The sequence below is a fragment of the Zonotrichia albicollis genome, chromosome W (genome assembly GCF_047830755.1).
Source record: "Zonotrichia albicollis isolate bZonAlb1 chromosome W, bZonAlb1.hap1, whole genome shotgun sequence".
NCBI classification, from domain to species: domain Eukaryota; kingdom Metazoa; phylum Chordata; class Aves; order Passeriformes; family Passerellidae; genus Zonotrichia; species Zonotrichia albicollis.
In genome coordinates, this window is record NC_133859.1 from 25,560,414 (window position 1) to 25,582,784 (window position 22,371).

The following is a 22,371-nucleotide window of genomic DNA, read 5'->3' on the forward strand; positions in this document are numbered from 1 at the left end:
TCTAAAACAGTAAACCAGGTTAGTTCAGGTGTTAAGCAAGTTAGTAAGGTATATAAATTCTTTGTTATCTTATTGACAGCCCTCAATCCTGTACTATCAATTATTGGGCTGATTTCTCCCCTATCTTCTTTTTCAGAGGGTACTGCTTAATTCTCACTGGTTGTGTTCCTTCCTTAAGCTTGATTACTATGGGGGGCATTCTTCACCCTCTCTGGTACATCAGAGGCCCATACCTGCGAAAATACTTGTTCTAATATCTCTTTACTAATTTCCTTCCTAATTTCAATGGCTGTTAATGTTAAACCTAACATCTTTATACCATTTGCCTCCAGAGTAACCTCCCCATTTTAGAATGTTTAGTGAATTGGGCATATACAAAAACTTGTAAGTACACATGTTACTTTAAAGGTTTGCAAAAGTATGCCTTCTAAGACTGGCCAGTTGTTCCCCACACTACAACATAATCATTCTCCACAGGTACTAAAGCTTTATTTAAAACTGAATATATGGCCCCTGTATCAACTAAAATTCCACCCTGTTCCTTTCTTCTGGTCTCACTGCCTCTCGCAGAGGGGTCTGTTACCTCCTAGTTCTGGATGAAATTGAACTGCCAGGAGGGGGATGGGTGCAAATGGGTATACCTTTGGATCCTGAGTCCTGTTCCCTTTTGGGGAGGTCCTCCTTATCCTTCCTCCCTTACCTTAGGAGGAGCCTTTAACAAATCATATGTACTCATTTTTGCGAGTTGTAATCTCTTTGCATTTCAGCATGATAATCTTTGTCTGATTTCATACATTGCTATCTTATGCTGCATGCTGAACAACACATTTGATTTCCCTTGTCTTTGCTTTGTTTTCTTTTTCAAGAGCTAACACCAGTGGGTCAGAGGGAGCTCTGAACCCACAGTTACTCTGCCATTCTGGATGATTCTTTAAGGTGAAAAACATATCAGCATACAGGACCTTATGCCATTTTCCTTCTCGTTTTAAAACAGCTTTAACTGCAAAAAGGTATTCTAAATTTTTTTATTTTTTGAGCCGCCCCTACTGGCAGCTTTCTCCCAGTGAGCCCCTCCCAAAGGGGCTAGTTCAGGAACCTCTTTCCTCTGGTTGGTTCTCATTATCTCCTTCTCCTTCTACTATCTTGTTTCCACCCAAGCCTCACAGTGTCTTTTCTCAGTTTTTCTCACACACAGACCTCCAGGTGGCAGGTATCAGATGTGATTCTTCACACATAAGCTTTAAGATCTCAGGTTCTGAATTGGCTTGATCAGGAACCTTCAATTTACACTTGAGGCACAGAACAGCAATACCATCATCTCTCACAAACTCTGCATTGCACACAAGGTGCCAGCCTCTCAATGCACCAAAAGCTCCCGGGAGTTGCCTGAAGGCTATTCCGTTTATCACTTTGGTGTTTATCACTTAACCTCTACGGCAGGTTGTTCTCAGTCCAAACTTACTCTATTACCAGCTGAAGTCCCATAAACTCATTCGTCTCTTCTATCTAAACTCTGTTTTACAAAATCTCAGTCTTTTCCAGTTCTCTTCCCGCACAATCTAATTAAAGCATCGTTTCTACTGACACACACTTTACTGCCTTGCAAAAGGCTGTGCTTGTTACAGCAAAAACTCTGATATGCCCACAAACACAGAAGCACACACCCCACCCCCCCCATCTCAAATTCATGAGAGTCACGGCTTGAATTGCTGGGGGGGGTAAATCCTGGAATTCCTTTAATTCCTATTACCACAGTTAAACATAAATCACCATACTGTAGTTCTTCTGTGTAAAATGCTACACTCGTGTCAAACAAAATCCTAAAATCTCCACAAACACAACCATACAATCCCAAGAATCAAATTACCACAATGTGGGGGAAGAACCACACAAACTCACCGAGAAAGGGCATATCTCTCAAAGTGCCCACTTTTCTCAACACAACACAGCATACAGTACTGCAGCATTTACCCACATCAGCTTTCTCTGGTCCTCACACACTCTGGACACAATCAAAATAACAGCACACAGTAAAATTCCAGAGATCAAGCCCAAAGTACAAGGGCAGAGGAAGTTCCCGAGCTCATCGTCATGGTTAAAATGTGCCCGATCTACACAAATCACCACCTTTAAACACAATAAATGTCCTCACCCCTGTTTCTCCACTTGTTCCACTTCTCCGCAGGGCACTCCCTGCCCCCCCAGTCTGCCCCAGCCGGCGCCTCAGGCCTCACCCTGCCGCTTCAGATGCAGGTAGAACTTCCCCCCTACGCCATGGGTACACTCACTTGTTTGCTCTCTCATACACCATGCACTCGCACGATTACAGACACGTTAACATTAACCACACAATGCATTAACTATACAATGTCCGGACACCACACACACACACACGTTCACTCGACCTACACCCAGGGTCTCTAGCAGTTGGTCTATCGAACAGTGAACCCCCATCTCTAGTCCAGCCACCCATTGGCCGGTCTGCCTGCAGGCACAGGAACGTCTCGCTCAGACATCTCTGAGTGACTTACGCAGACTTACTCAGCAGTCCTATCTCTCTCTCTCCCCCGGGGCCCTTTGATATACATACTGTATCCTTCCGCACACCAGCAGGTCCTTCTCTGCCTCCACAGGAGGCAAGCTGAGATGAGCGGAGCTCCTCTGGGAAAATCCTGGGGTGCACCTCAGGAGGCCCGTCTTCCCCTCTGCCCCTACGAGGAAAGAGATGGTCTCCTGGCTGGTCTCGCCAAAATGATTTGCAGTAGCAAACAAAGTCCACAACTTTTGTGCAAGTTGTAAAGGCAGTATGTTTATTACAGTGCTGGACGCATGTGGGAATCATTCCCCTAAAATGACATGTTTACCTCTGGGAAGTCCAGATCCCCTTTTATCTCCCTCTCAAATACATATGCATGCAATTTCACAATAGGTTCATACATATTCATTCCACGGATTTCGTGTGACACTTGCCGCTAATTCTTCTTTATCAGAAAGAACTCCTATTACAGCGACCTTAGACGGTCACTGTGGTGAGAGAAGGACGAGAATCTTGTTTCTTGATCAGAAGGCTGATTTATTGATATAGGATATATAATACATTATAACTATACTAAAAGGAAGTAAAAGAGAGGTTGCAGAGAGCAGCTATGCTAAGAATAGAATAGAAAGAAAGAAAAACAAAGTTCTTTGCCCAGGGAATCTGTCCTTGAGCTGCTCCTGTGATTGGCCTTTAATGGTACACAAGGAAGATGAGCCAATCACAGGGACACCTGCTACATTTCACAACAGCTGATAACAATTGTTTACATTCTTCTTCTGGGGCCCTTTGCTTCCCAGAAGAAGGAGAAATCCCAAAGAAAGGATTTCTATGAAAAAATGTCTGCGACATCTCACCTTTCTAAATTGTATAAATTAAAAGAAAAATGCTGATGTGAAATGAACAGGAGATTTCTTCAACTGTAAAATATACAATACTAATAAATCACTAAAACAATCCTACAATCTAAAAAAATGCAAAAAACAATGCAAAGAGAATTCAAGTCCAAGCAGCTGAGTTTCAGGAACCGTCCATAAGCTGGAGTTGTTTCTCTTGGATATCTGAGAGTCCTTTTTGGTCCTGAAAACAGGCTTGCTGCAAAAGTCCCATCAACAGTTATCACAAACCATTGACAGTCTTACAACAATTTCAAACAACTTGAACAACTTTTAGAATGTCCTTTTCTGGCCCTTCAATGCTTCAGTGCTTCAGAACTGCTGCCCACTGTTTTCAATCTTTTTTATTTAATTTTTTTTTTTTTTTTTTTTTTTGTGATCGAAAAAGAAAAGAGCAGCAGCAGAGCAGAGCAGTGCCAGAGAAGGAAAGGCCCTGGGGGCCCTGGCCCATGATGGACCAGGAACCCCAAAACTGGCCCACAAAGGGGGACCAGGACCGGTAGGAGAAACCTCAACCCCCAGTAACACCAAGAGGCCAAATGCTGGCCCTGGCCCAAAAACTTCCTGAGCCCAACGGCCCAGGCCAAACCCACGAGGCAGGCTCTGCATTCCCACAGGCCTGCACCCTGCTGCCAGTACAATGGCAGCACGTGTGGGGACACGCTTTCTTTTCCCAAAACCACTGAGTCATGCCAGCAGCAGGGAAATAGAAGCCTTCCCCAGAAATCTCACCTGGGGTCTGGACATGTTTGTTCCCCACAGCAAACCAGCTATGGTCTCCTCCATCTGTGCCCTCTCCCTCTGCACTGCAAACGCAGCAGGCTTGTCTCTCATCTGCCCCATGGTTTCATCCCCACCCCCTCCGGGCTGGGAACCAAAGGCAGAGCTCTCGGGATGCACCTGCCCCCCGCCACTAGGGCGCAAGAGAGGCGGCAGAGATGGCAGCCTCCATGGGACAATCCCCGAAAAACCACCCCCGAACCCGCCGAGAATGCTGATCTTAAAAGCAGGGAGACGGGCTGTCCCCCCAGTCAGCTGGCGGGCAGCCCCCGCTCCACGGAAGGGAAGACCAGCCGCCGGGGCCCCTGCTACAGCAACCGGTCCGGGATGGTCCGAGCTCGAACAAGCCGCCGGTTCCAGGGCAGTCTCTGACGCTGACACGGAGGACACAGCCTCCGACAACGGCAGGACTGCTGGGGCAGCCTGTGCAGGCAGCGGGGGGGAAGCCGGAACCGGGGAGGGAATCTCCCTGGATGTAGGAGTGGCCGCGGGCTTTTCCGAGGGTCCCGCAGGTTCGGCGCCGTCTCCAGCACCATCCTGAACAGGGACCGTCTCGACTTGAGGCGGAGAGGAGGCCGATGGAAGCGGCAGAGGGGCCGGAGGGGCCGGAGAGATCTCCTCCGCTGAGCCGGAAGCTGGAGACGCGTCGTCGTCGCTTAGCAACTCAGCAGCCACAGGAAGTGCCTCTTCTGCATTCTCAGATGCAGGCGCTGGCAGGGGCGGGGAGGCCTGTGAAGCCGTGGGCGGGACTGCCTGGAGAGGCGGAGACGGGATCGCCTGGAGTGGCGGCCGCGCCGGTGAGGCGGGTCTTGAAGGCGGACGCAGCGCTGGCAGGGGCGGCACCAACGGCACTGGTTCGAGCGGGACCGCCCATTCCCATCCCCCCGGAGAGAGAGAAGGAGGGGGGGGAGAAGGTTCCGTCTGCGCAGGCTCCGGAGAAAGAGTAAAAAAAACTTCTTCGCTCGGCGCAGTTTCGCCTCCCCCCGCCGCGAAGCAGGGGGGGCCGGGCAGCCCCCACTCATCCCCCGCCGGGTCTTCTCCCGCTGAGGACAGGGGGCTGGGAAGCCCCCACTCATCCCCCGCCGGGTCTTCTCCCACCGGGGACGGTGGAAACGGAGCCTGTCCATAACAGTTAGAAATCCATTGAAAAATAGCTGCTCTCCGTTTCAAAACTGGGAAGAGCTTTAGAAATGCTGGGTAGATAAAAGGCAAAACACGTTCCCGGCCCCAGACGGACTGGAAAATGGAATTCATGCACTCCCAGACAAAAACATCCAAGGCGTACAGGACATCAGTAAAGAACTCAAAAAGCTTTGCCCATCGAAAGAACTCATAGAGATCTGTTGCTGACAGAAAAATCCCATCTTCTCTACACCATTTTTGCCAGAGGGCAATAAGTTTCTCCTCTGAAGGGGAGAACTGAACCTCTTCTTCCAAGGCATGTGTCTGCCATACCAACCGCCACAAACTACGAAGGGCTGGTTCATCAGGAAGGGAAAAGACAAAAGTACCTTGTGAAAATGTCCAGCTTGCTCTGGCCAGCTCTCCGAACATCTTCCTGAAGGTGTTCCAGAAGAAGGTTCTCTTTGTGGTCAGCCTTGGCTGTGAACTCTGTCCAAATCAGGATCTTCAGTTCTTCAGCTCCTGGCTTGAATCCACTTCTGTGGTCACTTCAAAGCAACCATCACATGCTACACATACAGGATTTTACCCAGTGCAGCAATTTTGCTCCTTTGGTCTTTATCAAATTAATTTTTGCCCTGACACGAGGGGTCACCAGATATTACAGCGACCTTAGACGGTCACTGTGGTGAGAGAAGGACGAGAATCTTGTTTCTTGATCAGAAGGCTGATTTATTGATATAGGATATATAATACATTATAACTATACTAAAAGGAAGTAAAAGAGAGGTTGCAGAGAGCAGCTATGCTAAGAATAGAATAGAAAGAAAGAAAAACAAAGTTCTTTGCCCAGGGAATCTGTCCCTGAGCTGCTCCTGTGATTGGCCTTTAATGGTACACAAGGAAGATGAGCCAATCACAGGGACACCTGCTACATTTCACAACAGCTGATAACAATTGTTTACATTCTTCTTCTGGGGCCCTTTGCTTCCCAGAAGAAGGAGAAATCCCAAAGAAAGGATTTCTATGAAGAAATGTCTGCGACAAACTCCTGGGTCAGGTTGCCTTGCTCTGTCTGCCCTCCCCTCCTCCCTCTCCCCCCTTATCTCTTGTCCTTCGGCTGAAGCAGTCCCTCCAAGCACAGGCCCTTCGTGAGAACAGGCAGTCAGACTAAAGAGCAAGCTACAGACTTAACTCAAAGATGTTTATTTCACCTAAATCAAAATGGATTTCTACTCTGGAAAATTTCCACTCTGCCCCAGGGGTTTGATGGAAATTACAAAAATCTATGCGTGGATGAAATCAATGTATACAATAGAACAATATAAGTTTAATAATCAATATGTAGTTATATAACGATAAGGGTATAAAAACATGTTCATCCCGAACCCATGTCGGAGTCAGATTTGGGTCTGTACCCCTGACACCCTAGAGCTCTTCAATAAAAGCACCTGCATATAATCATTCCGTGATTATGTGTTTGTGAACGCAAACATTTTTGGCAACCCTAGATGGACCCTGTGAGCACTGCTGAGGACCCTGTCACCCAATCATGCTCCAGCCGACACCGAGAGATTCTCAGGGAGCCCACTGGTGCCGCAACCCTCATGCCACTCACAATGTCCCCTGGAAAGGTTAGGTGCTTTTCACTCTGGTCTGGTTGCCTGCCAATAAAACACAGCGAAAGCTACGCGTGGTTGGGCTAAGGAATTCCTGGTATTGCCTAGGTGCCGTCTGTTAGACAATCGCAAAAGCGTTGCAAGCTTGGCATCTGTGGTGTATTGTAGTTGTAATATGGAGAAGCTTAAAGCAATTTTGGGTGTCAATGCCCCCATACTGCGTACTTCTCCTTTGGGGTGCTTATTATCACATTGGAAACAGGGCAACTTTGGGGAAGAGTTGCAGAAGGCTAAGTTGATTGATTTTTGTAATACATGGTGGCCAGAATATGTCCTGGAGAATAGGGAAAAGTGGCTGAAAAACGGGTCTTTGCAATATAACATCATTTTACAGTTGATGTTGTTTTATAAGCGAGAGGGAAATTGGGATGAGGTTCCGTATGTTGATTTGTTTTTCCATTTGCGAGATAAGCCAGAATGGCCGACTGAGTGTGGATTGATGGTGGTCAAGGCATTTGCGAGTGATAAGTGTGAGGTCTGTGTAAAAGGGAAGTGTTGTTTAGAACACCTGGCATTGAAAGAAAGTTTGTGTTGGGGGAACAATATGGATGTTGATTTAAAAATGGTTCCAACAGGACCAAGAGAACCTGGCCCTATTCCGCTTTCCCCTACTCCACACAACCCTACTTCACCTAACCCTATTTCACCTAATCCTACTTTACCCTTCCCTCTCTACTCCCCTCTCCCACCTTCACCTGATCCTTCTTCCCTGGGAGATGATCAAAATCTAACTGTGGTACAAGGAAATGGGAGAAATGTGAGTGAGGAAGATAGCAGTAGTGGAGATGAATCAGCCACACCAGTATCTCTTCAGGCTCAGTCAAAGCTCCCCCCAATCCTGTCTAAAGCAGGAGAAGACTTGGGCAGGCAAAAGTGGCCTGTGATTGCCCCCTTGAGACAAGGGATAGGAGCAGAGGGGCCAGTATTTTTAAAAGTACCTTTCTCTCCTGTGGACTTGGTAATTTGGAAGCAATCAGCTGGGACTTAGGGGGAAAATCCTGATAAAGTGGCAAGGGTGGTAAAAATGATCATGAAAACTCAGAATCTGGACTGGGATGATACACAAGTAATACTAGATACTTCATAGAATTCTACTGAGAAAGAGATGGTGCTTAGGGCAGCTAAGGAAAGAGTGAGAGAAGATATCAGAAATAGGCTAGTGATGGGGACTCTAGATGATAATTTTCCAACTGAGGATCCAGGGTGGGATCATAATACACCCGGGGGCATGCAGAGGCCAAAGAAATATCAGGAGTGGGTCCAGATAGGGGTTCAGAATGCTATGCCTAAGACAATGAATTAGTCTAAATTGTATTAGATACAGAAGGAAAAGAAAGAATCCCCTAATGCGTGTTTGGAAAGGCTTAAAGAAACAGCGAGAAAATATACAGACCTCCAAATAGACACAGAGCAAACAAAAGTTCAGCTTGCTCTTATCTTCCTTGGCCAGTCACAAGAAGACATTAGGAAAAAAGTTACAGAAACTAGAGGGAGGGGAATTAAGAAACCTAGATAAACTGCTTGAGGTGGCCTGGAAAGTTTATAATAACAGGGAGAAAGAGTTAACAAAAAACAGGGGCAAAGTGTCTTGGCAGTATTACAAGGGAATTCAAGGGGACATGGTAGAGATGGTCGAGGCGGCAGGACTATGGGGAGGGGTGGGTTTGGCAGGGGCCGTGGAGGACCAGTCATGCAAGGGTTAGGCTTAAATCAGTGTGCATATTGCAAGCAGGAGGGGCATTGGAAGAGAGAATGCTCGAACCTGGTTTAACCAGGGCAATCAGTTCCAGCAGGAAGACATTGCCAAGGTGATGGTGCTGGGAAATTATAGCAGCTGACTAGAATTGGAACAAAAATCACAAAAATCAATACAGGAACCTGTAGTAACTATACAATTAGGGGATAAAGAAGTAAAATTCCTGGTGGATATGGGGGCCACGTATTCTGTACTAAAAGATTTGAAAGGGGAAATTGGGGACAAAACAACGACAATAGTTGGAGCCACAGGGAGGGAGGAAAATCGGTCATTCTTGCAACCCTTAGATTTGTGTTTTGGGAACAAGGTTTTAACGCATGAATTCTTATATGTGCCTGAGTGTCCAATTCCACTTTTAGGGTGGGATTTGCTGGCGAAACTTGATGCGGTAATAACCTTTGAGAACCAGGAACTTGTAATGAAAATACCTGAGTCAAAGGACAAATTCTAATGATGAAATAAAAACCAGTTTCTACCATCCCTAGGGAAGTAGAAGATGCAGTTATCCCCTATGTATGGGAAACAGATATACCAGGAAAATCTAAATTGGCATAACCCGTACGTGTAGAATTAAAAGAAGGGACGAGGGCTGTCCAGGTCAAACAGTATCCCATAAAACCAGAAGCATGGCAAGGAATAGCAAAAACTATTGATAAATTCTTAAAGTATCAAATTCTGGAAGAATGGGAATCAGAATATAATACACCAATATTCCCGGTACAGAAACCAAATGGTGAGTATAGCCTAGTGCAGGATTTGAGAGCAATAAATGAAATAACTAAAGACATTTATCCAGTGGTTGCCAATCCCTACATGTTGTTGACATCTGTAAAAGAGATATATAAATGGTATACCGTAATTGATCTAAAAGATACCTTTTTCTGCGTACCCCTTGACAAACAAAGTAGGAAACTTCCTTTGAGTGGGAAAATCCAGGGAACGGAAGAAAAACCCAGCTCACCTGGGCACGGCTTCCACAAGGATACAAGAACAGTCCAGCCTTATTCGTAAACCAACTGGCGAAGGAGCTGCAGATTTGGACTGAGAATGGGCAAGTACTAAAAGACCAATACCTGTTGTTGCAGTATGTCGCTGATATACTGATAACTACAGAAGAAAAAGCAACCTGCATAAAGGTAACGATCAAAATTTTAAATTCACTGGGAATGGGAGGTTATAAAGTATCCAGAGAAAAGGCACAAATTGCCCGACAGACTGTGATCTACCTGGGATGTGAAATTTCACAAGGGCAACGAAAACTAGGTACTAACCGTATTCAAGCTATTTGTGCTATTCCAGAGCCCCAGAATCTACACGAGCTGCGAGTCTTCCTTGGGATGGCAGGGTGGTGTCACCTGTGGATCATGGACTATGGACTAACTGCGAAACCCCTGTACGAAACCCAGAAGACTCAGCCATTCACCTGGGGCAAACCACAGAAAGAAGCCTTCCTAAAATTAAAAGAAGCACTGACAACTGCTCCAGCATTAGGGTTACCTGATCTTTCTAAAGATTTTCAGTTGTTTGTACATGAAAGGCTGCACCTAGCACTGGGAGTCCAGACCCAACATCTGGAAAGCTGGAAAAGGCCGGTGGGCTATTTTTCCAAACAACTTGACAATATAAGTGCCGAGTGGCCCTCATGTCTGCAGGCAGTCACAGCCACTGTGATGCTGATACAAGAAGCCAGGAAGATCACTATGGGAAGGCACATAGATGTCCATGTACCACACACAGTGTAACAACTGTTTTGGAACAAAAGGGGGGCCATTGGCTATCTCCAAGCAGGATGATAAAATTGCAGGTAATCCTGACCAAGCAGGATGATGTCACATTAAAGACAACTAACCTTTTGAATCCAGCTTTGTTTCTAGGTACCACAACTGAAGAAGGCCCATTAGAGCATGACTGTGTAGAAGTAATAGAGTACACTTATTCAGTGAGAGAAGACCTGAAAGACGTCCCACTAGAGCAACCAGAGTGGGAGTTATTCACAGATGGAAGCAGCTTCATGGAGAATGGAACCAGATACGCTGGATATGCGGTAACAACAATCAGTACAGTAGTGGAGGCAAAAGCATTACCACCAAATGCATCTGCCCAGAGGGCAGAACTGGTTGCCTTAACCAGAACTCTAGAATTAAGTGAAGGGAAAAGGGTAAACATATGGACTCACTCAAAATATGCTTTTGGAGTGGTGCCTGTAGAGAGAGCACTGTGGAAAGAAAGAGGACAGCTGTCTTCTCAAGGTACGCACATTAAACATCAGGATGCAGTCCTGCAATTGATAAAAGCAGTACAAAAACCTGAACAAGTGGCAATTATACACTGTAAAGCACACCAGTCAGGAAGCTCCAAAATTTGTGAGGGAAATTGAAAAGCAGACTGGACAGCCTGACAGGTTGCTTGAGAAGTGAAAACAACAATGGCATTGATACCTTTAAAACTTAATGTATCTCAATTCAATTTGCCTCCAAAACCAAAATATTCAGTAGAAGATGAGAGATTGGGATGTTTGCTAAATGCACAAAAGAATTCAGAAGGGTGATATGTAACTACACAAGGGCAAATAGTGGTACCCCCCTTAATAATGAGAGAAGTTCTACAAATTAAACATAACAAATGTCATTGGGGTGCAGAGGCATTGGTGAAATTGCTAAAGTAAAATTTAATCTCAGTACGGATGTTAACAATGGCAAAATCAGTAATGTCAAAATGTGAGATCTCCTTGAAAAACAACCCAGTGGCTAGCTGAGAGGCACAGCTAGGAAGGATTTGGGTAGGAATAGAACCAGGAGACTATTGGCAGATTGATTTTGTAGAATTGCCAAGAACCCTCTAGTGGAGTGAAATTTGGGTAGGCCCTACAGTCTTTGTTTGGTCCTTGCACAACCTACCAGAATAGAGAAATGTTGTACAAACTTACAGGTCAGGTAGATAGAATGGCAAGTCGCCCAGGAAGGATTTAAAAACCTAAACATGCAATTACAAGCCACTACAAAAATGACTTTACAGAATTGATTGGCCTTAGATTTGTTACCCCTGAAAGAGCATAGAATGTTTTGCGGAGAAGGCGAAAAGAACTCCACAACTTTGTGAAAGTTGTAAAGCCGGTATGTTTTATTGCAGCGCTGGACACATGCGGAGATTTCTCTCTTAAAAAGGCATGCGTACCTCTGAGAACTTCAGATCTCTTTTTATCTTCCCCCCCCCTCAAATACATATGCATACAGTTTCACAATATACTCATACATATTCATTTTATGGATTTCACATGACATTTGCTATTAGTTCTTCTTTATCAGAAAGAATTTCGGGGTCAGGTTGGCCTGCCCTTGCAGTAGTTTCTGGTTTTCTTTATCAGTCTCTCCTTGTCTCTTCCTTATCTCTGTCCTGCAGTTTTCCCTTTACTTAGGCCTTGCAGACTTTTCACCCTTTCTAGACATTTCACCCAATTCAAAATGGATTTCTACTCTGGGGGATTTTACTCTGTCTCATTCCCCCCTTTCCTAGGAAATAAGTAAATTCTTTTACTTAAAGAAAACCCTCACGACAATAAGTGTCTTTTAATGCTTCACCATGTACGTTTGACAAAGAGGTTAGTACAGCTATTCGTTGTAGCATTCTCCAGTTCCAAATTAACAATATAATAGATAATCCTAAGCTTATCCCAACTAATATTAGTAAAACTACAATGGGGTGGCACAACTTATTAAAGATTCCATTTGCAGTTGGTCACGACCCAAAGATCGCATCCCACCAGTGATGATACATATTTTGTTTTATTCTTTGTAGAACTCTGGTTATCTCCTTTGTATCATGTTGGACAGTAATTAAGGTTTTCTTTCCACTTTCTTGGATTTCCTTCAAGATTTCCAATAGGTCCTGATGCTTAATTAATTGTTTTACTAATGTAAGGTTCATCCCAATAGGGATAGGTGGTAGTCTGTGATACATTGTGTAATTGGCTTTAATCAGCTGGTGGGATGTCACTGGGGCCAAGTACGAAAAATCACACCCGAAAATCTTAACAAAATTACAAATACAGAAATTAGAATGATTTCTACCAGACAGAATAACATCATTGCTATCAATTTGTACAGAAGCACAGGCAGTTCTCAGACATACGCACCCTTCTCCAGTATATACGAGCACAGTTTTCTGGTCAGTGACTGGATGAATTTCAAAGTGGCAAATACTCTGTTCAGTGTCCAAACACATCTTGGGCATTAATGGTATTGCTTTCACAAATGAATCCCATCTGTTCTCTAGTAATGCAGGATTCTAAGTCTACAGTCTGCCACTTTGCATTCATCTTTCGTGCCCACACTCTATGTTCTGAAGGATAGAGTATTGTTTTTTCATGGTTTAATCCTAGGGCAATGATGGGATGGATAACATAAACAGTGGCATTACGTATGGTAAGCACAAAGGCAGTGGCCACATTAGAAACAGGATCATAGGTGAAATTCACCATAGTCCACCAGGATTGAAACTTCCTTTCAAAAGCAATTGCATTATCCCACACAATCTTCTGAATTTCAGCTGGAAAATTACCTTCACCCCCTTCCCGTATGATCAGAGCTGCTGTTTCTTGCATCTATAACTGTGCTTGTATACAACTGAAAGCTAAAGACACATTATCTTGAACTGGACTAAGTGCTTCTACTATTAACTTGTGGTCTTGGTCCACGGCCGTTTCCCACTTTGGCAGTACTTTTGAAATCTGCCACTGGCTAGTTCCTAATGCCAATAGAGATGACTGTAAAGGCTGTTTCAATTTTGTTAGGCTACCTGCTGCAGTGGCCAGTTTATTCATCAGTATTTCTGAATCAATTCCATTTAAAACTCCTAATCCTGTCCCTAATAGGCCAGTTAGATCCTTTCTTGTTCTGCTCCTGAGATATGCCTGTTTTTGTAACCATGTTGTCCAGCCCTCAAAGGAAGTTTTTAGGAAAGGGGAGCAGGCTGGTTGGATTTTTGAGATGTTAATTTGCATCATCAACTCCACACGTTTGAGAGACCATTCTGGATTGAATAATAATTGTTGTTCACCCACATTCCTTATTACGTAGGGGCCTATTTCATACACCTCAGGTTCAAGTTTGGGTTGAGTCTGAACTATTTGAGTCTTGGTATGGGTTGTATAAGGTCCTGCTGTGGTAAAAGGTGTAGTGTCTACTTTGAATTTAAATGAAAGTCCGATATCATCCTATGCCCAAAGGCAAGTTATTTCTACAGGCTGTATTAAGGTGAAATTACACCAACAGTCTGATTCATTTAGGCTATTACAGATTTCCTGGTGTTCATATACACCAGGAGAAGTTGAGACACTAATTTCATTTGGTCTCTCATAAGCTGTTCCATTTATCATCCGGCACCCTACCTTGATTTCTTCTCCTCTGATCCCTTGATGTGTCCACAGTTTCTGTTCCTGCCATTCCTGCTCCTCATATACCTGATCTCCGTGAATTACTACAGTGGATAGGTTTAAATCCTTTATCTCAGAAGGTTTTCCCATGGATCCAGTATACTGATTAAACGCCTGGGACCAAGGCCATTCAGCATTGCTTTGGATAGAGGTACTCTCAAGTTCTAAAACTTCAGTTATGATTACATACAAAACAATTCTACAAACTAAAGTATGAACTACCCCCAGCCGCAATATACTCATTTTGCCCGAGTAAGTTATAGTCTCAGTTCATTGTCTCCTGGCGTCACTCCTCAAGGGGTTTCTGGGCCTTCTACACCCGAGAGTGATGAATCTAGGCGTTCTGCTCCTTGATTTTGATTGCAGTGAAGGTGGTGAGAAGCACTTGGAATGGTCCCTCCCACTGTGGTTCCAAGGTCTTTTCTGTAAGAGACTTAACATATACATAATCTCCAGGTTGAATGTTATGTACTGGCCCATCTAGCTCCCGGCTCCAAGTTCCAGTCACATGTTTCTCAATTTCTCTGAGCTGTTTGTTTAAGGCCACCATGTAGGTGGCTAGTGTTACCTCTCCAATGAGGGTGGACATTCCCTTTTGTATTCCATATGGTCTTCCATAGAGTATTTCAAAAGGGCTCAACTTTTCTTTAGCTCGAGGTTTAGTTCGAATTCGCAATAGTGCTAGTGGAAGAGCTTGGGGCCAGGGTAGATTAACTTCCTGCCCCAGTCTTATGATTTGCCGTTTAATCAAATGATTCATTTTCTCTACCTGGCCGCTTGATTGGGGGTGGTATGGGGTGTGAAGTTCCCAGTCTATGCCCAGGTGGCTACTAATCTGTTGCACTATTTTGGAAATGAAATGTGATCCTCTGTCCGAGGATATTGTGGCTGGAACTCCGAAGCGTGGTACTATTTCTTGTAATAATACTCTGGTCACTTCTCTAGCTTTGACAGTTCTGGTGGGGAACGCTTCTGGCCACCCTGAAAATGCATCTGTCAATACCAGCAAATACCGATACCCCCCTTTCCTTGGGAGTTCTGAAAAGTCAATTTTCCACTGTTGTCCAGGCCCATGGCCTCTCCCAATCTGACCGAGTTTCGGTCTGGGGTATTTTTGGAGTTAGTCTGGAGGCAAAGATCACACTGTCGGGTCACTTGAGTAATAGTGGCATATAAATTCCTAGCAACAATCCTCTCAATCAGGTATGTGTATAGGGCATTTATTCCCTGGTGCGTTTTCTGGTGTTCTTCCCTTACTAGTGACCACAATAAATGGGAAGGGATTACCAGTTTCTTTTCAATGGTAGCCCACCCTTCTTGGTTATACGTCCCTTTTTGATCTTCAATAATTTCCTATCTCTCTTATTATATTCTGGCTTACCTTCAAGGGAGATTTGTCCATCTGGAATAAGGACTCCTTCAGTAGCTACCTCACCTTTTGCTGCTTCTTTTGCCTCTCTATCCGCCAGCTCATTTCCTTCCTCCAATTCTGAGCTCACTCTTTGGTGTGCCTTAATGTGCATAATTGCTACCTTTTCATGCAGCTGAACTGCTTCCAGCAGCTGGATTATCTCTTGTGCATGTTTGATGTTCTTTCCCTGTGAGGTCAGCAGTCCCCTCTCTTTCCAGATGGCCCCATGTGCATTTACGACTCCAAATGCATACCTCGAGTCTGTGTAGATGTTTATTCTCCTCCCTTTTGCCCTTTCCAGGGCATGGGTCAGGGCAATTATGTCAGCCTTCTGCGCAGAGGTCCCTGTTGGTAAGGGTCCAGACTCGATTACCTCTCTGCAGGTGGTCACTGCGTACCCAGCATGTCGCTTTCCACTGGCAATGTAGCTACTCCTGTCAGTGAACCAGGTCTCTGCATCGTCCAGAGGAGCGTCCTTTAAGTCTGGGCGGCTGGAGTAGGTAGCTTCAATGGTCTCCGGGCAATCATGGTGTACTGCTTCTCCTTGATTTCCGCTGAGAAAGGAAGATCTGGAAGTCCCAAAGCTGGAGCTGACATGAGAGCATTCTTTAGCTGATGAAAGGCCCATGTGGCTTCTTTTGTCCACTGGAGATCTCTGCTTCTATTGGCAATAAGAGCATAGAGGGGTCTGACGAGCAGTCCATAATTATAAACCCACAGTCGGCACCATCCTGCCATGCCTTAGAAGGTTCAGAGTTCTTTTATTGTCTGGGGTTTTGGGGTTTGGCATATGGCCTCCTTGCGAGCCTGCCCTAAAGTCCGTTGCCCAGCACTCACCTCGTACCCCAGGTAGATAACTTTCTGTTTCACTACCTGTGCCTTTTTCTTTGATACTCTGTATCCTTGGAGTCCTAGGAAATTCAAAAGGCTTACCGTCCAGGCCACACATGCTTCCCTCGTCCGAGTGGCCACTAGAAGATCATCCACATACTGTAAAAGCCTTCCTTCTTCCTGTGGAGCTTCCCAGGACTCCAGATCCTTTTCAAGTTGCTCCCCGAACAAAGTAGGGGAATTTTTCCAGCCTTGGGGTAGTCTGGTCCATGTGAGCTGGGTTTTGCGCCCACTTTTAGGGCTTTCCCATTCGAATGCAAAGATTGTCTGGCTGGCTTCATGGATGGGGAGGCAAAAGAAGGCATCCTTTAGATCTAAAACAGTAAACCAGGTTAGCTCAGGTGTTAGGCAAGTTAATAAAGTATATGGATTGGCTACCACCGGATACAAATCTTCTGTTATTTTATTGACAGCCCTCAAATCCTGTACTATCCGGTATGACCCATCAGATTTCCGAACAGGTAAAATGGGAGTATTGAAATCAGATTGGCATTCTTTCAGTAATCCTAACCGCAGAAAATTTTTGATTATTGGGCTGATTCCTTCCCTCTCCTCTTTTTTTAGGGGGTACTGCTTGATTCTCACTGGTTTCGTTCCCTCTTTGAGCTTGATTACTATGGGGGAGGCATTTTTCGCCCTCCCTGGCACATCAGAGGCCCACACCCCCGGAAATACCTGACCTAGTATTTCTTCATCAATTTCTTCCTTAATTCCAATAGCTGTTAGGGTTAAACTTAATACCTGTATGTACTTTTGATCATTCACCTCCAGAGTAATTTCCCCATTTTTGAATGTATTGGTTGCTTGTAATTGTTCCAATAAATCTCTGCCTAAAAGTGCCTTTGGTGAATTAGGCATGTACAAGAATTTATGAATACCCCATTGTTTTCCCAATTTATATCTCAAAGGTTTACAAAAATATGCCCTTTCAGACTGGCCAGTTGCCCCCTGCACTACAACATAATCATTTTCCACAGGTACTAAAGCTTTATTTAAAACTGAATATATGGCTCCCGTGTCAACCAAGAATTCCACCCTTTTCCCTTCTTCCCCCAGCCTCATTGTTATAACCAGTGGATCCGCTGGGGCAGGATCCCCTGGTCTTCCTCAGTTGTTTTGTATGTGTGCAGCCATCTGTTGGTCACTCCTTCTTCGTTCCAGGCATTGGTCTCTCCAGTGACCAATTCTTTTGCAGATTGCACACTGGTTCCTGCCCAGCCGAGGTGGTCCTTGTCTCAGTGGTCCCTGGTTGTATTTTCTCTGCCTTTCCTCCTGTACCACTGCCATCAATCTTTTCATTCCTCGTTTATATCCTTCCTCCCGGTTACTAAATACCCTCCAGGCTTCCTCTAACAAAACTTCAAGATTCCTCCCATCTGGTCCCCGAATCTTCTGAAGTTTGCGCCTGATATCTCCAGCAGACTGCCCCAAAAATGAATTACTAGTTGATTTGTCCCTATCTCAGACTCCGGATCTAATGATGTATGACGACGCATAGTATCCCTTAAACGCTCTAGAAATTCAGATAGAGTCTCAGAAGGCCCCTGCTTAAGGGAATATAAGGCAGACCAGTTTATGGTTTTTGGAATAGCTCTTTCCACCCATGTTGCTATCCACTCTTGATACTCTGCTAATTTCTTTACCTCTGCTGACACATTAGGATCCCATTCAGGGTCTTGGAGGGGAAAATGTTCTTTTACATCCAGCTGTGTGGCCTTGCAGTAATCCTCTGCCAAATTCCCTGCTGTCTTTAAGATCAGCTGTTTCTCTGTTTCAGTGAAAGCATCTAGTAGTAGCTGGATGTCAGCCCAGTCTGGATTGTGTTGTTTGATAACATATCGTAGGCGTTTGGCAGTGAGTATCGGGTCAACACGATCATTCCTCGCAATCCTTTCCCATGCCTCTAAATCAAGGGTGGTAAATGGCACTTTAATTTGCCCCCTTCTGGTCCCACTTACTGTCGCAGAGAGGCCTGTAGCACTACTTGCCTCCTGGTTCCAGATGCAACTGGACTCCCACGGGTGGGGTGGATTCTAGTAGATGTGCCTTCCCCACTTGAGTCCTCCTCCTTTTTGGCGAAGTTCCTTTCCTCTTCATCCTCAGTTTCAGCCTCAACCTCCCCCTCCCTCCTTCGGGGAGGAGCTTTCACCCACTCAGATGTGTCTCGTTCTTGCTCCTCAGAACGATAGACCTTATCTGATCTCATACACCGTTGTCCTATACTGCATGTTGAACAACAGCGTTTGATTTGCCCTCTCTTTGCCTTGTTATCTTTTTCAAGGGCCAAGACCAGTGGGTCTGAGGGTGATTTAATCCCACAGTCCTTTTGCCACTCTTGGTGATTTCTTAAAACAAAAAACATATCAGCATATGAAACCTCATCCCATTTACCTTCCCGTCTTAAAAACAACATTAACTGCAGTAAAGTATTATAGTCTAGGGTTCCAGTGGGTGGCCACCTTGCTCCGTCCTCTAACCTGTATAAGGGCCACCAGCGTGTGCAATATTGGATTAGATCTTTTTTGTTCTCAGAGCCCCCCCTGCTGGTGACTTCCTTCCAGTGGGCCAAGATGCACCCTAAGGGGCTAGCCCGTGGAACTTCCTTGCTCTGGTTAGTTCCCATTATTTCCTTTTTGCCCTATCTCGCTTCCACCCAAACTTCTTTTCACAGAACTTCACAGTAGCTTCCCAGTCCTCCTCCCACACACTCCAAGTGGCAGTATCAGATGTGATTTCCCACACACAAGTTTTAAGATCTTAGACTCTGAATCAGCTTGATCAGAAACCTCTAATCTACACCCGGGGCACGTGCCCTGTCGCTTATTAGAACAGCAGTACCAGCATTTCTCACAAACTCTGCACTGTAATAATACTCACGCAGCGTGCCAGCCTCTTGATGCACCGAAGGCTACCCGAAATTTCCCGCAAAGGCAGGCTATTCCGTTTATTACAGGGAGCTCTAAATCCTCTACGGCAAACTGTTCTCAGTCCAGACTTACTAGAGTGCCAGCTGAAGTCCGGTAGAGCCCCTCTAAATGAACTCGTTCGTCTCCTCTATCTATCCAATAATTCACAGGATTCACAAACTCCCAAGGGTCGAGTCCAAACCACTGAGGAAGAGGAACCCCTCAGGTTCGTCTAGCCACAGTGAAAGTGTGCACAACCTACACCACAATTTACCACCTTTACTCAATAAACGTCCTCATCCACACTTTTCCACTGTTTACTCTATTTTCTCTGTCGGGCGCTCCCCGCCCCCACAGCCTGCCCTGGCCAGTGTTTACTCAGCCTCTCTCCAGTGGCGGGTAGGAGCTTCCCCACCCCCCCCCACAGCCTGCCTCGGCCGGTGTTTACTCAGCCTCTCCAGCAGCAGGTAGGAACTTCCCCACCGCAGAGTAGAGCACTATAGATCTACTCTCTTTTATACACCATACACTTTATACACTTGCACAATTACAAACACAGTGCACTGACCACACAATGCATTAACCATACAGCAACACAGTGTCTGGGCACCCACTCACACACACACACACAAAGAAAACACATGCGGGTTCAGCTCTGCCCCATCAGAACAATGAACCCCCAATACACACATACATGGGTTCACCCGGCTCACCCCCAGAGCCACTAGCGGTTCCGCCCTATTAGAACGATGAACCCCGTCTCTAATACAGCTGCTCCATCAGCTGAACCCGGACGTCTCTGGGTGGTTTACCCCCTTGCTCTCCTTTCCCCCCTGGGGGCCCCTCAGTACATACCGTATCTTCCTCCGCAGGCCAGCAGGTCGTTGTCTGTCCCTGCAGGAGGCAAGTCGAGACAAGCGGAGCCTCCTCCAGGAAAATCCTGGGGCGCGCCTAGGAGTCCATTGGTTCTCCCCCTGCCCCTGCGGGGACAGAGACGGAGACAGAAGGTATCTCTCCTCCTCCTGCCTGGCTCGCCAGAATGTTTTGCGGAGAAAAGAAGAAACCTCACAACTTTATAAAAGTTGTAAAGCCCGGTATGCCTTTATTACGATGCGCGCCGGACGCAAGCCTCCCCAAAAGGCATGCGTACCCCTGAAGACCTCAGGTCTCCTTTTATCCCCCTTCCAAATGCATATGCATACAGTTTCACAATAGGTTCATAAATATTCACTCTGCGTGACATTTATCGCCAGTTCTTCTTTATCAAAGGAATTCCTAGGTCGGGGGCAAATTGACCTCATGGTGGTTTCTGTTTTTCTTTCTCTGTCTCCTTGCTGTCTCCAGCACATGACTTTTCCTTCAGCTTTGGCCTCACAGACTTTTCACCTCTCCTAGACACTTCACCTAATTCAGAATGGATGTCTACTCTGTCTCACCTCCCCCACACACCTCCCCTGGGCTGGGGGTTTCAGTCCCAGTCCTTAGACAGAGCAGAGGGGCCTTTTCACATGGAGCTTTCATGTCTCAGTCCTTGATGGAGAGGTTCCTTACATCTCAGTCTGTCTGTCACAGTGGTTGTAAAACAGATGAGGATCTTCTGTGGGAGACCACCTGAAACTCAGGAGAAGTCCAGCCAGGCTGAGAGGTGGGACAGCTTCCAAAAGCTGCTATTGTTGCAAATGGGGCACGGTGCCCCCTTCTTAGCATACAGCAAACACACCTGTGAAAACAATAGCTTAACACTGAGCTTTCAGGTCTCAGGGCCTTGTTGGCATGTGACTTTCTCCTTCAGAGCCAGAGATTCTAGACAGGAGGGGGTCTTCTCTTCAGTGGTCCTCAAATGACAATCGTGAGGCAGATGAGGGAAAATTCAGACAGACTCTCACACTTACGCATCGCATTCCTGCAGTTGTGGGGTGTGTCACACAGGTTTGGTATTCCTCATTCTCCGACTGGTCAAGCTATTGCTCATGGTATTCTGAAGTGGGTTCTTCAAAAACAAAAATGGGGAATGCGGGGTGAAACCCTGCACAGTTGGTTGGCAAAAGCTTTGTATGCTGTCAATCATCTCACTGTGCCGCAGAACTCAAATAATGCTGTAATTTTGAATCATCACCTTTCGTTGCAGGCTTTGGATGAGACACATCAGCCTCAAGAGAAAATTTGGGTGTGGAATTTGGTCACCAAAGAGTGGGAAGGTCCCTATGACCTTATCGCTTAGGGGTGTGGGTATGCGTGAGTAACCACAGATACTGGGGTACACTGGGTACCTTTGAAGTGTGTTCACCCTGACCTGCAATTGCAGAGACAGAATTGGGCCGACAATCAAAATGGAAACCGTGACCAAACTGAAAGTCATCAAATGGATGAATCATTGAGTGATGACTCAGATGCAGACGCGAGTGATCACTCCGATGATTCTTCCACAAGTGGACACTGAACATTGTTCATTTTTCTTTTTCACATTGTTCATTTTCTCTTTTTAAATGGAAAAAGGGTGAGATGTCGCTCTGTTCTTCTAAGTTCTTTTAAGCTTTCTGATGTTTACATTCTTGTAACAAACTTTCTCATGCAATTTTATGTAAATAATTATTGTTTTACATTCTTTTCTGGAGGAGGAGAAATTTGATGGACTGTTGGTTTGCCCAGTGTCATTGGAGAGGTGGCACTGTCATCCTCCAATCCACTGTCACTTTTAAAAATCTATAAATGTTGAAGTCAGAAATTAAACTGCCCTTCTTTTTACCTTAGAGGTTCCAGTGTCTGCATTGTTTTATTTCGTGTCTTATAGCCACAGTTAAAGATATATAAATTATCTGGTATCCAAGTATAATGCAAATGTTATGGAATAAGGAGTGGAGATTGTATTCGGTCTGACTAAGGTAGAATTCATATTTCATTAGCAGCCCTCATAATGCTGTTCTTTGCATTGGTAGCTAGAAAGGTGTTGATAACACATCAGT

The 22,371-nt window shown here is 45.4% G+C and overlaps 1 protein-coding gene across 1 annotated transcript in view; it reads left to right on the forward strand.

Moving 5' to 3' along the window:
* LOC141726967 (ras GTPase-activating protein 1-like) overlaps positions 1-22,041 on the forward strand; it is a 190,671-nt gene extending 168,630 nt beyond the window's left edge. The window contains exon 25 of the mRNA XM_074532116.1: positions 21,537-22,041. Coding sequence (XP_074388217.1) covers positions 21,537-21,629 — 93 coding nt within the window. The 3' untranslated portion in view covers positions 21,630-22,041. The remainder of the gene's footprint in view (positions 1-21,536) is intronic.
* Positions 22,042-22,371: the final 330 nt, after the last annotated feature.